This window comes from Lipotes vexillifer, unplaced genomic scaffold (assembly GCF_000442215.2).
Source record: "Lipotes vexillifer unplaced genomic scaffold, Lipotes_vexillifer_v1.1 scaffold271, whole genome shotgun sequence".
NCBI lineage: Eukaryota > Metazoa > Chordata > Mammalia > Artiodactyla > Lipotidae > Lipotes > Lipotes vexillifer.
The window spans coordinates 1,823,955-1,842,785 of NW_006780882.1; the positions used below are offsets into that span (position 1 = coordinate 1,823,955).

The 18,831-nt window shown below is 35.2% G+C and overlaps 1 protein-coding gene across 2 annotated transcripts in view; it reads right to left on the reverse strand.

Annotated features, from left to right (window-relative positions):
- CDH12 (cadherin 12) overlaps positions 1 to 18,831 on the reverse strand; it is a 692,773-nt gene that overhangs the window by 28,040 nt on the left and 645,902 nt on the right. For both annotated transcript variants that reach the window (XM_007454262.1, XM_007454263.1), the window contains one exon: positions 15,803 to 16,056. In XM_007454262.1, the coding sequence (XP_007454324.1) occupies positions 15,803 to 16,056 (254 nt within the window). The remainder of the gene's footprint in view (positions 1 to 15,802; positions 16,057 to 18,831) is intronic.

The window sequence follows — 18,831 nt, forward strand, 5'->3', positions numbered from 1 at the left end:
CAACACATTTTTTTTTTTTTTCGGTACGTGGGCTTCTCACTGTTGTGGCCTCTCCCTTTGTGGAGCACAGGCTCCAGACGCGCAGGCTCAACGACCGTGGCTCACGGGCCCAGCCGCTCCGTGGTATGTGGGATCTTCCCGGACCGGGGCACGACCCCGTGTCCCCTGAATCGGCAGGCGGACTCTCAACCACTGCGCGCCACCAGGAGCCCCTATCAAAGACTTTTTGATGTCACAGCTGCACAGGGTCATAACGGGTTTCCTCAGAAAACCGTAAAGCACCAGGACTACTCAAATATCAACGTCGAAATAGTTGGTGCAGATGTGGTGGAACAAATTTAAGCGTTATTGGAGAGTCTGAATGTACCTAGCAATGCTGAGATTCTGTAACTATTTTCCATATAGAATGAAATCTATTTCTCTTACTTTGCATGGAACATAATACTTTCTAATTATTGTTTCCTATTAGCACTCTGTTCTAACCTTAACAAACATATCCTACTCTGAGCTCTGCAATAAAGCCTCACTTTTCAAATATATGCTTACTTTTTTCCTAAGTCTTATTTTTAATAATAGCTTCATTCACATACTATACAATTTCCCAATTTAAAATGAACAATTCAATCATTTTCATATATTCAAGTTGTGCAGTAGGTGGTAGGTTTTAAAACATTTCAAACTTATTAGTTCAAAACTTTTTCATTTAATTCATTAATTGGGATAAGCTCCAATTTTCTGGAAATTTCACTTCTATAGGATAAAAATTGTGATGGTGCAAGGTTTCTGGATTTCTCCTCTGCTACTTTCTTTTGCATTAAGTGTATATTTTCCAGTGGAATGTTAATTCTTTTAATAATGTTACACAATATTTTTGAGTTATTTTCTTATTATCTGCTCTAGATGTTACCGTATGCAGCTTAACTTAGATTCAAATTTATATTAACTTAATTCTAATAAAATATAGAAATGTTACTCCTAGGTAGCCATGCGCTATTATATATCTATACATATATGTAATACATATATTTTTATCTGTAGTACACTGATACAGTAAAAAATACAATAAAACATTGTTACTTAGTACTTTTATTATTTTATATCTCTTAAAACTGAAACAAATAAAGGAAAATATTTTGGGAAGAGCTAAAGTTCTTCAATCCTACGGGCTGTCTTACCCTGGGAAATCCTCTGCATCACTGCTGCCGGCAGTGGATGGAGGCGTGATGGTCTTCTCATTTTGACTCTCTGAGAGCGGAACAAGCAACATGCGGCCAGTGATTGGGTCCCATATTATCAGCCTGCCTGCGGTAGGACCTCTGTCCTGTGAGTGAAGTGGAGTGAGTGGAGGAAACAAACTGCCAATCTCAACCACACTCACCAGGAATTTCGCTTCTGAAAACTCAGTTGGAGAAGATGAGAAACGCTGGCATACTGTCTCCCATGATTGAGAGCTGAGGAGAGAGGAGCCATGTTTTCTCAGCCATTCCATGCAGAGTCCAGAGAGAATTCTCTATCAGGCTGAGCTGGGAGATGGGAGTGGAAGGGAAGAAGCAGGTCTGGGGTCAAGTGCTACAGTCTCTTGATGTTCTTATCATGTTTTAATAGATCCTCTTGAATAAATGTTTCTTCATTTGCTATATGCTCTTAGGAAATTTTCCAGAGACCGTATATGATTGTAATTTTTAAAAAATAATTTTCACCATTTATGCTGTTTAACTGGTAGCATGTCTGCAGAGCTTCTCATGCTGCCATTCCTTAAGAAGAAACTCCATCAGTTTTTGGAATTCCTTTCTTCTTTTCTCATTTACTCCAATTAAACTGCATGATATTATTTAAAGCTCTTCTGCACGTATTTGCATTGTTGCAAATCTCTGCAATGAATAGGTCCTTTTCTGATGCTCATAGCACTCAATTGTTTTGCAGATTTTGGCAAACATAAGACAGATTATATACATTTTGTGCCTGTGATTGTCTTTCTCACTCAAGGCCCTTTAAATTACTTGAGGTTACTTTATTCATCTCTGTGTTGCCAAGGATCTGGGACGTTATTTGCATGTTATAGCATCTGGAACTTAAACACTATATTGAATCAATGCACAGATCCTATTCTTACTACCTATATAATAGTTAAATATTTCTACTTCAACCCTATTTAGGGTTTTAGGAATGTCTTATTTAGGACAACAAAACCTTTCTGGTTTGCCGAGGACTTTCTCAGTACTAGTGCTGAATATCCTGAGATCCAAAAAGCTCCTTGGTCCCAGTAAAAACTGTGACAATTGATCACCTTACTTCTAGTTAATTCTTACAGCATATTTTACAGTTTAGAAAGCTGAGTCAAACAGAATCTATGCACAATGAATCATTACACACCCACAGTTCATTTTAAATTTCAGTCTATCTGGTAATGTGTTTAAAAATTCAAGAAATTACTTATTGCATACATAAAATAATGTGCCTATCTCTGTTTTATCTTTCTATCAACCAAAATCCAATATCTTAGAAGGTGAGTAAGCAAATTTCATTTATTTAGTCATTTCAGTCTAACACTGACATAGAGTTTGCATTCCATAAATCAACCACCCCTGAGAGGCAAAGAAATAGATATAGAACATGAACATGAAATAGATTAAGAACATGAACTTTCTGGAGAAAGAACTAGGGTGATATACCGGTTCCTTCACTTACCTTGTGCAGTTAGGTTAGGAATCTTATTCCCTAATGTCTGTTCTCCTTGTCTTCTGTAAAATTTGGGAAAATAATACCTACCTAGCAATATAAAAGTAAGTGTGGTATAGACAAAATGAGATAAGATATATGTACCTAGGTATGGAATCATTCATGTCGGGTGTGTACATGTATGTATGTGTGTGTATATATCCTTTCCTCCCTCTCTCTTTCCACATTATTGATTATTTTGTATTATTTTTCAATTAAAAGAAAACTCTTCCTATCACACAAATGTGTGCTTTGTTCTAGAACAAAGTTGTGACATATGTAGCCTTCAAATTTAAAACACCTGAACTACGAAGCCCCCCAACCCCAAACACCTGAAGTACAAACCATGGGCACAATAGCCAGGCCTTATTTCTTACAATGGTGCTTTGGTTTTCATTCACTATTTTCTGGCATCTAGTTTTTATCTCCATCACCTTGTGATGTTTGATACCCCTTCCTCTGGATGTTATCCTCTTAGAAAGCTTATTGCCTTCTTAGCTGAACATTTTCTACTCAGTAAAAATGTCTTCAGCATCTTCCCATAGTCGATTAAACACTTAACACTAGGTCCTGGCATTTTCCTAAGGTCCTACCTTTGTGTGACTGGCTGATCCCTGTGCCTGACTGAATGATAAACATTAGACAATAGCCATATTCTACTGTGGTATTTTGCCCACTATAGCAATTAGGAGACATAGATAAGATGTGGCCATCAATGAACTGACAATGAAAACACTCCTACATTTCCTGGATATTTTCAGAGAAGACATGACCCGGTTATAAAGTGTCTAGATCAGTTTCAGGAGAATCACCGTCCCAGAGTTAGCCATCACTGGTTTACTTTGGGTTTGCTACAGTCCACATTCAATCTAAGGTTAGACTGATATCTTAATTGCAACTAATCACGTAACCAAGCACGACCCTATGAGGATTTCCCAAGATAGACTCCCACCCATGTCCTCCAGCTGCCTTTTGTCTGTAGAAACACTTTACTCAAAGAATAAATTTAATTAGAGAAGTGAGAAAATACAGAAAGGAAATCAGTCAAGCAAGACAAAATAGTAATAATACTTTGGCCATTAAACAAAGTCAAGGACCTTCTGAGCCACGCCCTTTAAGCTGTTTTGCAGATACTGAAACCCCCAGCAGGTGGAAGAAAGGAACTGCATGCTGCCCACAAGCACATAGACCCCAGACTGGTTGGAACCAGAGGGTTGATGATGCTGACTCCCAATTACCTCACTACCAACCAATCAGAAAAATGTCCAAGAGCTAATCACACACCCTGCAACCCCATTCCCTCACCCTGTCTTTAAAAACCTTCCCCTGAAAGCCTTCCGGGAGTTTGGGTCTCTTAAGCACTAGTTGCCCTGTACTCCTTGCTTGGCTCCCTGCAATAAAGCTATTCTTTTCTACTTCACACAGAAATCTGTCTTGGAGATTCAATTTGTTGCTGGTGTACAGAGGCCGGGTTTCAGCAAAAATCTCAATATAATATAAACTGTCTAATTTGGCCCAACTCACAAGTTTAAATGAGTAAAACTTTTAGGTACATACTGTGTTTGAGTCATGTTATACTTACTTGGTGAGTAGATGAAATTCAAATTAAAAAAAAAGATGCTTAGGATAGATACATGATACAAATCTATAGTTCATAAAAGTATGCACAGTGACTGCTGATAAGAAACCTGTTTTAACAATTCAATGGAAATCAAAAATTAATGCATTAACTTAATCTGTGCAGACCACTCAACAGGGAACAATTTTATTATTTTTCTGAAAATGAGTTTTCAGAAATGCCTTAAAGTTTTGTTCTCTTCATTAGGTAAACACTCCCCTTAAAATTGTTTCTTTTAATTTGCCTAATAGCTTTCTCACAGTTAATGGAAAAGCTAACTTTGACCCTGTCCCAATTCTCAAACACATTTTGTAAAAAAGTACTTGATGATACAGAGTACTTTAAAAGTATTACATCTCATTTTTTAAGCAATAATAATGCTAAGAGTAATGACTCAGGTCAAGGTAGGAAATATTTTGTCCAGGTACTAATAATAGATCAAAATCTCTTTACTCTTCACTCTTTGCTAGTGTTTGTTTTTTTTAATTTTTTTTTGGTCTGGTGGCAGATAACTAAATGAAAGTAAATTCAGTTCAATTTATTTCTATAAACACTTTACTAAGAATTTAAGCCACATACAACACTTAGATTGTAATTGCTTCATCAATATCACAATTAAATTGTTTTCTGAGGAATCCTAATGTTTCTCTCAAACTTCCTTAAATAGTAGTTGCTAATTTCCTACTAGTTCCTTTTAGTTTTTTTTTTTTTTCCCTAACCCTCCTCCTCATTCTCATTTTCCTCATCGCAGATTACATCTTAGTTTAGATAGCTCCCATCGTTTGGTTTAAATGTTTGATGAGAAGTTAAACACTAGGTCAAATTATTAAATTAATAAAGGCAGAAGTATTCTGTCCTTAAATTCTATTTGGAAGCATATGATATGAATAAAATGCTCTCTAAAGAAAAAGAAATACACTATAATCTACATATTATTAAAATCATAGTTGTTATACTTTTCCTCAAAGTTGCCTATGCTTTCCTCATTCTGGGAGTCTCTTTTAGTTATTTTTTAATAGTCATATGTGGTCTGCTGACTGTGTATGATCTTACGTTTCTAGATGTTAACCCTCATCTGCTCCCAAAGCTTTACACCTGGCCTTTGGTTTATTTTTCAGAGACCTCAAAGCAGCTTCCTCTAATGGAAAGAAAATAAAGTTTAGGCAAATATTGATTAAATATGAGCTCTGCACAGGGAGATCAGCTCAGTGCTTTGTGAACACCTAGAGGGGTGGGATAGGGAGGGTGGGAGGGAGGGAGATGCAAGAGGGAAGAGATATGGGGACATATGTATACGTATAACTGATTCACTTTGTTATAAAGCAGAAAATGACACACCATTGTAAGGCAATTATACTCTAATAATGATGTTAAAATATATATATATATATATATATATATATATATATATATATATATATTGGGCTCTGCACTTAAGAGCTTAGATAGCAAGCGTGTCATGGCAGTTTTCTCATTATTAAAAATATGGACAATAATACCTGGGTAAATAAGTAAAGAATGTGATTATGCCTTTGCTCAAGGTCTTCCCATGAAGCCTTGCCAAATTCTTCTAGGAAGCATTTATTGCTTCCTTATTACAAAATTCTATATTCTTACTTCTTTCATCTTATTTATCTATTTCAATTTGTATTAACAGTCTTTCTCAAATGAGAAGAGCAAAATAATTGTATTTTGTTTTCATGATTATACAGAAAGTTTCTTTAGAGTAGGATTGAATTTATTGTTCTATCCATAATATCTTGTACTTGCCTGTATGCATTTAATTATTTTATAAGGACATCTGACTTTTCCTCTTAATAATGACCTGATCACATTCACAAATGGAAATATTTGTTTTATATATTTTGAGTATTTAGACATATTTATTCTGAAGTCTTTTTATATAGCTTTATCACAACTCTTCCCTTGAACTGAATCAAATGCCTGTCGTTCCTAATCAAGTTGGATTTATTTACTATCACTGGAGGCCAAGGCCAAATGTCTCTGAAGAATGATGCTATTTTAACTAGAGTCATTTACAATTTGATACCCAAATATGGATACCATATTTGAAAGAAAGCTTTTATTTACTGTTTTGTTTTGTTTTTTTCTTTTTCTGGTAACTGATTTTTCATTTCCTCTTGTGATTATCTACTCTTTAGCTCATTTCTCTCTGAAAATTACTCACATTCTCTTATTAAATAATCTGGGGCAGCTTATAAACTGGATCCTGATTATTACAGTATTTTCCATGGAGAAGGATTTATATCTATTTATGTTATATTTAAAGTAACTAATCTTTAAAAAATCAAAATAATTTTAAAATTTCAAACAACTGTGAGAAAAGGGCTATTCTCTAAACACATGTATATAAATTATAGAGAGAAGGGAAACAGCTATGAAATTTGCACTTATATAGAGCACTCAGCACTTTGAGAGAAAGCAAAGAAACTGAGCCTCTAGCAGGTAAAATGTAAACCCAAAACATTTAGGTCAGTAATAAAGATCACAGACTTGGACATTCCTTCATTCTTAGGAGCTATGTGAAGCATAACAAGATAGCCTCAAAAACAGTTCACCATCCTAATATCTCGACACGCAGCCACTGTATCATTAGAATACTATAAAATGTCTTAAAATAAAAGCAAATTCATCATTGGTTAACAAGATCCAATCCTCATACAAATTAGAGCTGTAGGACTTCCCTCGTGGTGCAGTGGTTGAGAGTCCGCCTGCTGATGCAGGGGACACAGGTTCGTGCCCCGTTCCGGGAAGGTCCCACATGCTGCGGAGCGGCTGGGCCCGTGAGCCATGGCCGCTGAGCCTGCGTGTCCGGAGCCTGTGCTCCGCAACGGGAGAGGCCGCAACAGTGAGAGGCCCGCATACCAGAAAAAAAAAAAAAGAAAAAAATTAGAGCTGTAGATCTGTATCACAAATCCACTGAATTTCGTCAATAAATTCTTAGTTATGTCTAAATCTTATAAGGACTTTGTAGTTGTCTAGAAAAATGAAAGGTAATAAGTAATAAGATTTTTTCCATATGTACAAAAAGTGTCAACAAAAGAACTGGACATTTTGTTTCTATATTTCCAGCCTGAACAATGTCAATTTTCTCATAGTTGAATTAAACATTTTTCAGATTTAATTAAAGCTATTGTAAAGTTTAAACCAGGGAAACCTATGTAAGTGTATAGAATTCTTGCAGGTATATAATAAGTCCCATAGCTATCATATCTTAAGGAATCAAATATTGTACATTTTTTACTGACTTGTTTTGAATTTCTATTTTTTTTAAGAAGCTACTAAAAACTATGAAATTTATTTGTATTTTCAACAATCCTAGAATTGCAAAGCAACTCAAAAACCTAGATAAATATTTAGATTAACCTTTAGCAGTAGAGCAATTAGTATCTTGACCTTTAGAATCTGGCTGCTTATGTTCAAATTATTTTCCCATCTTTACTGAAGACATGATTGGGTCTTCTTGGGCCTCAGTTTATACTACTGTAAAATAATAGCTGTGATGTTTAAAGAACTGTGACCAAAGGGCTCAGCCCAATGACACATACAAATAAGTTATTACAATGTCACTATATGTAGTTAGTTAATTGCCACTGAAGCAAACAAGAGTAAACTTGTTCATCTTGGTACATGTTCCTTGCAATAGCTCTTCTTATGTTGATCAACAATGAATACATCATTTGAAGGGGAAAACAAAATAAGTTTATTCACAAAGGAATTTCTCATTCTCCACAATTTAGTTAAATTCTCCATCAACAACTTCTCAAATGAGTTACTCTTTTTTTTTTTTGCGGTACGCAGGCCTCTCACTGTTGTGGTCTCTCCCGTTGTGGAGCACAGGCTCCAGACTCGCAGGCTCAGCCGCCATGGCTCACGGGCCCAGCCTCTCCGCGGCATGTGGGATCTTCCCAGACCAGGGCACGAACCCGTGTCCCCTGCATCAGCAGGCGGACTCTCAACCAATGCACCACCACGGAAGCCCTCAAATGAGTTACTCTTAAACATTCAGTTGATATAAATGTACAGGGAATGCTCTTTTCTCCAGTTCAAATAAAATAAGCACTCCAGTGCAAAATAAGAGTATACTAGTAAAGGTACTTCCTTTCTTTAATATTGTCAACTGCAAATACAATCCCATCATAAGAAGGAGATTCTGATGGATGAATAATTTGATAAGCACCTGTAGGAAGCTTACATACAGTCAATTGCTTCACTAGAAGTGGCTTCTGCTGAGTTTCTGGGCAATGGTTAAGCAGGAAGATTAAGGAGAGATTACAGATATGCAAATCAAGTCACTGATATTAAACAACTCAGAACTAGCATTTAAAAAAATCTGAAAATGAGGTTTACCAAATCTCAACTTTTTTCTTTACCTTTGTGCAACAATTCTATTCCCTCCAATTAAAATAGTTTCTCACCCTCTATTTCATCTCCTTCATCTTAGACTTTTAAGAATGTATATTTTGGAGAAAAGTCCTTTACCAGATGTGTCTCTTGCAAATATTCACAATGTGAATGCTAACTGAAAGAGATAAGGTAAGCAGTACTCAAAAAGGATTAACAATTTTATCTTAATACATATATAAACTTATGGGTAAAATGTTTTTTCCCAATTGCTACCAGAACTTTCAGTATTTTTTTAAGAGAACAAACAATAAGAATAAATTATTTTGCTCTCTGTTAAATAATAGAAACTAGAATATGAACGAGTAATTAGAGTTATACCAAACAAGTAACTGGACTCTACATAAGAAAGCATTTTTAGAGCTCACCTTATGAAAAGCGTGTTCGTCTCTTTATCAGAAACTGTCTTTCATGAATTACTTAATTAATTCTAAGTGGGGATAACCACTGGCATTTAACAACAGCTAGGACTAAATACCACTGAAAGAAATACTGTAAATTTTTAGATCATTTGAAAATGTATAGAGAACATAAGTAGATAAAAAATGCAAAAAATGTAAAATAAAAAGAATAGAGAGATTGTGTACAAATGGTAGACATGGAAAGAAAAAGCAGATAGAAACATATTATAAAATATTTCAAAGAAACTACAGGAAAAAAATAAAAAGGAGTGTGGAATTTAGACATTGCAGTAGTAGCTAAACATGTTAACATGTGGGGAGTTTGCCCTATTTGACTTTTTCACAACTGTGCTACACTTAGTGTTTAGGACTCGCGAGAGAGAGAGCATTATTTTTTGAAGTTAAATTTTGTATAATGTCTACTTGCAAGTGCACTGATAGCATTTAGCTTCCATTAATTCTATTTATAGAAGCTAAGGAACCAAAGGCCATTTTACCAACAAAAAAAAAGAAAAAAAGAAAAAGAAAAGTATATTCCTGACTACATTGTGATAAAATAGCAGAAATTAAGACCTATAAAGATTATATCCAAACACCCTGGTCTACAGACCGTTACAAAATAAAAAGACCTATTATATTTATATATCTAGGTCTAGATCTAGATCTGCTTATAATCAATTAAAAATTATAAATGCACACATAAACATACATAAACATTCTACATTTCATTAACCAGTTGCTTTATATATTAGGATAAATACATCAAGAAAATTTTAAAATTAAATTAATTTTGCATATAGTATTTTAAAGAACAAGGAAATATGCTTAACTCTCCAGCACTCTTTCATTTTCTGCGTTTTGAAGATGGTGGTTAAAAAAGTAAATATATATTTATGCAATAAGCTAAAAATGACAAATACCATGATAGAGTTATATAGTGTCTTTAGTGAATATGAAAGATGTGTAAAAGACAACACTGATAAGAAGAAAGAGAAGTGAATTAGAATAGCAATGAGGATGCATGTGGTTTTGCCACCTAAAATGGCAGAAGTCTAGGATGAAGGCCATGAAATAGAGGGTAAGATACTGTTTTAATTGGATGGAATTTAATTCTGTGAACAAAGGTAAAGAGAAAAGTGGAGTTTTGATGACCCTCATTTTCATATTTCTTAATTCTAGTCCTGAGTTTTATAGTATTTCAGGTTTGCATATCTGCAATCTCTCCTTGTCATCCACAGGTAACCACTGTCCAGAAACTCAGCACAAGTTAAACTCAGTGAGACAATTGAGTATGTATAAGCTTCATACATGCTCTTAACAAGTAATGCATCCATCATAATCTCTCTTTTGCAATGAGATTGTATCTTTAGTTGAGAATATGAAAGAAAGGCAAACCTTTTGTTGCTTATTTGTATGTACTGGAAAAAAATAGCATTCTTAAAACTGAGCAATATGAAAACAAACAACCCAATTAAAAAAGGGTGGAAGACCTTAACAAACATCTTACCAAAGAAGATATATTGATACAAATGGCAAATAAGCACATGAAAAGATGCTCCACATCATATGTTATCCGGGAGACGCAAATTGAAACAACGGTAAGGTACCACTACACACTTAATAGAAAGGCCAAAATCCAGAACACCAGCAACACCAAATGCTGTCAAAGATGTGAAGCAACAGGTGCTCTCATTCATTGATGGTGGGGGTGCAAAATGACACAGCCACCTTGAAAGACAGTTTGGTGGTCTCTTACAAATCTCAACATACTCCTGCCATCTGATCTAGTAATTGCACCCCTTGGTATTGACACACAGGAGCTGACAATTTATGTCCAGGTTAAAAACCTGTAGATGGATATTTATGCAGCTTTATTAGTAATTCCTAGGACTTAAAGAACACTCAAGATGTTCAGTAGGTGAGTGGATAAATAAACTGTGGTACATGACAAAAGAATACATTTTAGCACTACAAAGAAATGAGCTATCAAACTATGACAAGATATGGAGAAAGCTTTATGTAAATAGTAAGAGAAAGATGCCAATCTGAAAAGGCTACATACTGTATGACTCCAACTATATGACATTGTGGAAAGGCTAAACTATGGAGACAGTGAAAAGGTCAGGAATTGGTGTGGGGAGGGATAAACAGAGCTCAGAGGATTTTTAAGGAAGTGAAAATACTCTGTATGATATTACAATGATGGATATGTGTCATAATAAATATATTCACAGACTGTACAACACCAGGAGTGAATCCTAAAATTAACTATAGACTTTGAATGATTATGATGTGAATGTAGGTTCATCACTGCAATAAATGTATCCCTCCAGTGGGGGATGCTGCTAAAGGGGGAGGCTATGTATGTGTGGTGGCAACAGGCATATGAGAAATCTCTGTATCTTCTCTCAATTTTGCTGTGAACCTAATCTTATCTAAAAAATATACAATCTATAAAAAATTTTAAAAATAAAACATTTTATACTGATACCTCATTTAATTCTTACAAAAATCTTGTTAAATAGGAGAAAAATAGAAAGCGAGCAAGTTTTCAAGTTTTTAATATTTACCATTTCATTTAATTAATATTTAAAGTAAATTATATATGTTGCTCTAGGATATCACTTGATAAGTGGGGCCTCTGTTTCTTCTCATTCTCTAAGCTTGTTTTGTATTTGAGCTTATGTTTTTGTCCACAAAACAAGATTTCTGGTGTATTGGAAAGGGCCCTCAAATGAAAATCAGCTACTCTGATAGCCTCCTAATCCACGATGAAAAAATCAATTTCAAGTGATACAAAAATGTTTCCAAAAGTGCATTGAACAGACCAGATATGGAATATACGATAATTTTAAGTGGGACTCATTTAGACATTTATGTTTTAACAACCAGTTATTAATTATTTTATGTATTACTTTTTACTTATGATAATTGATAATGGTTTTTTATTTATTAATCAATTTCACTACTTGATTTTACGCTATGGGTTTTGGTTGGACATATCATCAAACAAAAGGAAGTACCTTGAAAAATAAACCATTCAATTGTTCTACTAAATAATAATTTACACATGGACGTTTATATACATAAAATAGATTTTAGTTTACATTATCAGTCTCTTATCCAACCCATCTTACATGGAGTAGGTTTAGAATGGAATTGTCCATTTTCTCATTTTATACAGAAAAATACTTTGATTAAATTTTATTTTGAAATTCAATTCATTTATAGGATAACTGAGATTTTTAAATGTTTGGAACAAAAGAAAAATAGCACATACTGAGCAGAATTATCCACTGAAATCTCTCTGTAACTTAAGTCACTTATATCCAAAACAAATATTAATTTCCGATGTAACTGAATAGTCACCTCTTTTAAATTTCATTTCTTAAGAGACTTCCCCACCTCACTAATGGTAGGTACACTCATTACACTCCCATTGGACTCACTAGAAATCATTCCCATGAACTATATAATAAGAGTGTCAAAGGATATAGAATATTAGAGACAGGAAATCAGTTCATCTAAAGGCAAAGGCTAGAAACGCAAAGGAAACAATAACTAGAAATTAAGCTCAGGACAAGATGGGGCAGGATATGGTATATTTGGGAGCATTACACCTAACTAAACCTTTCTTCTAAGGTTTTGCAATCCCTGGTTAATGTCATTGCTTTCTGCCTCTTTGCTGTGCTCAGTGATGATGAAGTAATAATATTTATAAAATACCCAGTGGTGTGGAATAACCTAATCTTAAATTAATACCTTCCACAATAACCCTATGAAAAGGGTAATGCAGAGCAGTAAATGCAGTAAAGCAAAGGAAGACAAAACAAACAGACCACACCTACACATGCCAAGTAACTTGTCATTTTGATGCTTATTTTTTATAACATATTTTTACTATCATTCTTAAGTGAGCAAACATGCTTTCAGACCAAGAAGAGATGATCCATACCCCACATTCCTCAACTGACATGATTCAAGTTTATTGTTTACTCCAAGAACATGAAAGTAAGACAACTTTCATGTTGATTCAAAAGTTCCTCTGTCTTTTGACAACCCCTCACAGGGATCAATTAAATCCATCTCTGTCTGCAGCTTCAGTGAGTCAGGCTGCTGCCCATTAGAAAAAAGACTGGGGATACTATTTCATTTCACATAAAGTAGCACTTGTCAGACACCAGTTTCTGTGACATCAAAAACAAACAAACAAACAGATGAAGAAAATAGGCTTGTACCTGGACAATTTCTCTAAAATGTAGCCTTCTTTTATTCTTCACACCAGGGTCTTGATCTAATCATTTTCTTATATTTAAAAGTTTGTAATTCTCACCTTACCTTTACTGGGTGGTATTTTTTACTTGTCAACTCTCCGATTTTTTGGTTTTAAAGTATTTCATTAAAATAATATTTTATTCATATCTCGACCTCATCATGCTATTATCAGTATTCAAAATAGAACATATGGACTTCCCTGGTGGTTAAGAATCCACCTGCCAGTGCAGGGGGCACAGGTTTGAGCCCTGGTCCAAGAAGATCCCACATGCAGCGGAGCAACTAAGCCCGTGCGCCACAACTACTGAGCCTGTGCTCTAGAACCCACGAGTCACAACTACTGAGCCCCCATGCCACAACTACTGAGCCTGTGCTCTAGAGCCTGCAAGCCACAATTACTGCAGCCTGCATGCCTAGAGCCCGGGCTTCGCAACAAGAGAAGCCACTGCAATGAAAAGCCTGCACACCGCAACGAAGAGTAGCCCCTGCTCGCCACAACTAGGGAAAGCCCACGCACAGCAATGAAGACCCAATGCAGTCAAAAAAATAAAATAAAATAAAAATAAGGCAAAATAGAAAAATAGTACATATGGTAAATTAAACAACTTAGCATGTTCCCTAAGATATTGTGTCCCACTATGTCCCACAATTCTCATCTACTGAACTGTAGAGAATTTCAATCCATGTTTATTTACCTTTTTATTATGTTTTTACAACCTTCAATATTTCTTCCATTCTGTTTACATTCTTGAAATTACCTATGAATCCACTCAGCAGGCATTTTCCACTTTCACAATGACCAACAGCACACTCAGGGTATTCAGGAACAAGATTGATGAATGATGACAGATTAATGTATAACAACTACTAACGTAGCAGATTCTTGAGAATGCCCCTGTGAACACTGGTAATAAATAGACTTCTCTGGAGTTTAACTGACAGTGAAGCATGCTGTAATATGAGCATGTAGAAACACTTGAACCCAATGAGGAAATGAGCCAGCATTCAACCTGATGTGTAGGGGCACTCAATAATTGCTCTTTTTCTTCCCTTTCCCAAGACAAATGTGCTTTTTTAGTTCTCTCTTGATCACAGACATGCTTCAAGAAGGAAAGTGTTCAGGCGACTTTAGGGGGTGGATTCAGACAAATATAAAGAGCAGAGCTTTCATGCTCTCAAGCCATATCCTGAAATTTTTCTCTATGCTATGAATGTGTTGAGAATACCGCTGAAAGGCTGATGCTTTTTTTTTATTATTATTTTACCATTAATTACCCCATGGCTTAAAATCTTGTGGGATATATGTCTATGTATTTTTCCTACGTCGACAGAGTGGTGTTTTGCTTTAAAAGCCTACTTAATGTGTTCTTTGGTTTGGATTTTGCATAATATAAGCTTCAACCCTTTAGAGTTAGAAGATTCGGAACAAATCACGTTTCTCTCTCTCTCTCCTTTTAGTTTGCACCTGCTAATTCCAGATCCCAGTCCTTCCCTCCCCCACACTCCCTCCCCATCGGCAACCACAAAGTCTGTGAGTCTGTTCCTGTTTTGTACATATGTTCATTTCTTCCTCCCCCACCCACCCCGTTCTTGTAGGCACGTGGGCACCTGGAAGGGATTAAGCATACAGAGGAAGCAAAGTTGAATCAGAACAAGTCTCAAAATACATCATAGGATCGATTTATAACGGAGGAAAAGGGAATCCCACCACGTTTCAGCAATGCAAGTGGCATTTATGGGGGGGCGGGTATTTTCTTACTTTTTCTTATTCCATCAATTGCTTTGTTGGCTCACTACCAAGCAGCCTTATGCCAGTAAGGAACTCCTTGCAAAGTCTGGGCTTTGAGCAACTCCACAATGCCTCTTACCTTAAGACTGACTCTAATTGTGCTGCCATCAGCATATACAACTGCCACAGTGAAAAAAATGAGCTGCAAATTTAAAATGGTAAAACAATCTTTTTCAAGCACTAACTTTGGGTAAGAGACAGAGATTTTAGAATAATTGAAAAATGTATTATATATCTATGATATTTCAGGCACTGTGAAAGTATCTTAATATCATTATTCATGAGAATCATCCTTTAGGCTTACTATTAAATCCCTTTTGTGGATAAAAAATTTGAGGTTGACCAGCATGAGTGAGAAGCCCAACATCAGGTCACTACTAAACCCTGTTACAGGGATTGATATCAGATGTTTTTGTTCAAATCCTATGTTTTTTCTTCTATTCTTATACTTACTATGTAAAGTGATTCCATTTTCAAGCACTGTATTCTCTAAATAATTCATGCAAGCCTTGTCAGAGTGTTGTTTTATTTTCTTTCTCTTTCTGACACAGAAAAGAAAACGTTTCTTTTTCTTACCTTATGGCACTGCTGCCGACATCGAGGTCTTGGGCAGTGACAGCACCAATGATGGTCCCAACTGGAGTGTCTTCGTAAACCTCCATGGTGTAGAGGGGCTTGCTGAAAACTGGCGGCTCGCCCACATCTAGCACGCTGATCTTCACTGTGGCAGTGTCCTTAAAAGGGCCCGCAGAGTGAAACCGGTGGTCAAGGTGCAGGTTGGAGGCCTCTACTTTAAAAGTATAAGCCTTCTTTGTTTCAAAATCCAACGGCTGTAGCGAGGACAAATCAAAAGTGAGGAGATACATTCATATAGGATGTGGCAACGATGGTGGACAGAGTAATTTGCAAGTTAATATCAAATGGTCATTTTCCTTTAATAATTAGTGAGTAAGGGAAGTACAAGTTAAACATTTTAAGAAAAGAGTCGACCAGTTGTAGAAATGTCTGGGTAAATTGTAAATGTCATCAGCTGCATACATTTAAATGACATATGCACACATATGTGCTAGATAGGGCTTATTCCTTTCACGTGAGTTACAACTGCAGATCAAGTACCTATTAAGGATGCTCTTATCCAGTACTGACATCTGGTGGAATTAAGAAGTAATTAAAAATACAACAAAATTGAAATGATACTTTTAGATTCCAGCTAAAAATTTGGTGTAGCAAACTATGTTTTTTCTTGGACAATTTTTATTATTTTGACAATAATATCCTTTTCTATTGAATACTTTTAATGTCTAGGTATTTTTGCTGCCAAGGACTATATCCAGAGTTTTGGTCCTTTGTGTTGTCAGCATTACACATAGAATTAGTAGGCACGGTAATGCATGATCAGGCTATATGACCAAGAATTAAGGCTTTGAACATATAGGATTAAAGAATAACATGAGACAAAATATTTGGATGTAATTTGTCCTTGGAGTCACTGATCCTTGATTTTTCACTTTACACTGCTTATATTTACCTTTTTCTGAATATAGTTTTATGTTCCCAATAACTGGAAATATTATATTACAGAAATATGATGTTGCTGTAGTGCTTTATTAAAATGAAAACTTTAATGTCACTGGCTGTGACTTCTAATCACGTATGACAAACTAAGACATGAAATTAACATTAACATAGTTAATTAACATAGTGATTTTCTGGGACCTTTAGAAGTTTCTGTTTTCTAAATTAATTCCCTCTGGTATGACTCCCATGATGTGCTAATAGCTGTGTCAACGCGTCTCTTTTTTGCCTCAGTACACCTGAGGGAAATAAAGTGGGTATATTTGTCTCTTTTAAGGACAAGATTGCTGTTTTATGTGTTTCCTGTGAAGAAGGAAAAAGAAAAGAAAGAAAATCACTGTGAAATCCTTAAAAACTCACAAATCTATAAGTTTATTATAGCAAAACAGTAACACTTCTTGGACTTGACATTAAGTTTCTTTCACAGTAATTTTCACTCAGGGGGATATATCTTTATCTTCCCTGTAATCGTTCCCCTTATGTTGTTTAATTCATCCAATTTTTATTCATGTATTTCTTTGCCTTGGACTCAATGCTTTCTTTTAGTTTTTATTATTTTATTTATTCAGCTCATACCTGTTTACATATAATACTGATTTTCTTCAATTTCTTTCTTCTTCTTGTTAAGACTTTTCATTTGTCTTAAAGCAATATAAGTAAAGTTATTGGCTAATATGTCATGGTTGATATTGAGACTGTTGATTAAACAGACAGAAACATAATATCTGGAAAAAGAGATGATGATGCTACTGTTTTGATCAGCCCACAGTTTGACTACAGTGTTTTGTTAAAGGATCAGGCTCAAGAAAAGACAACCAATTGACAGAATAGGGTAACAAAATATTATTCAAACCGAAAATGCAAAACTGTTACAATTACTTGGAATGTTTATCCTGGAATGAAGAAGATAGAGACAAAAAAGCATAAACCTTTACAAATATTGAATATCAGTTAGGGTTATTCTATAAGTCTCTCAATGGGGAATTAACAATAATTTAAATTATTAAACATGGCAACTTTAAGCTAAAAAAAAGAAATCTCAAACGAAACCGTTCAAAACTAAATTAATTTTAAAAAGTGTTGATTGCCTACATGGTGATAAAACCTGGGATACATTCCAGGAGGACAGAAAGAGGCAAAGATAGATAAGGTTTGCCATCTTGTTTAATGACTGAGTTGTTTGAATAAGTAGTAAGTCCCCCATCATTTGCTGTATTCAAGAGAAATCAGGTGCCATAAGAGATACCTGAGTGATGTATAATTTATAAGCTGTAAAAGCTTATATATTTGCTGTACAAGCTTATATTATTATCTATATATGAAATATACTTCGTGTTTTGTAAACTCTAAATGCCATCTCGATGAATGTTAAACAATACAATTTTTTATCATAGTTACTCCTAACTTCTAGTGTAGGATGATTTTGACTTTATCATCTCGGGTCCTTTTGCCTGGAAGGCTATTTGAGCTGCCCTGACTGATACTTACCCCCTTCTTTGGCCCAGAATTAACTTCTCTTAAAATGTAGAAATTAGTACCAATTGTTCATCCTTTCCCTCTCTACTTCTCCTAGACATCGGAATGCTTCTGATTGTCTGTAGGATTAAGCAAATTCTTTCTAGACAAGATCTCAATTTTATTTATCTAGTTAATTAATGTATCACTGCTCTCTGATGGACTTGACTCCCCACTTTGGAGTCCATTGCAAACCCAGGAATGAAGGGAAAATTCCAAAACCTTTTCTACATTTTGATTTAGGAGATTAGATATAATCTATGCCTTTTAAGAACTCCTGACCTGTCACAGCAGACAAATATTTAGTGGGCAGGGTGATAAAGAGTGAGATGAAAGAAACTTTCTGTACATACAGATATTCTTTTAAGATTGAAAACTTATCTCCTGCAGTGATCAAACAACTGAAGAAAATTGTAGGAGAAATGCCACAATAATATCCTAGAGGGCCTTACCTCTTTGTGTATAAAACTGGATAGCTCAGAAAGAGCAAAAAAAAAAAAAAAAAAAAAAAAACC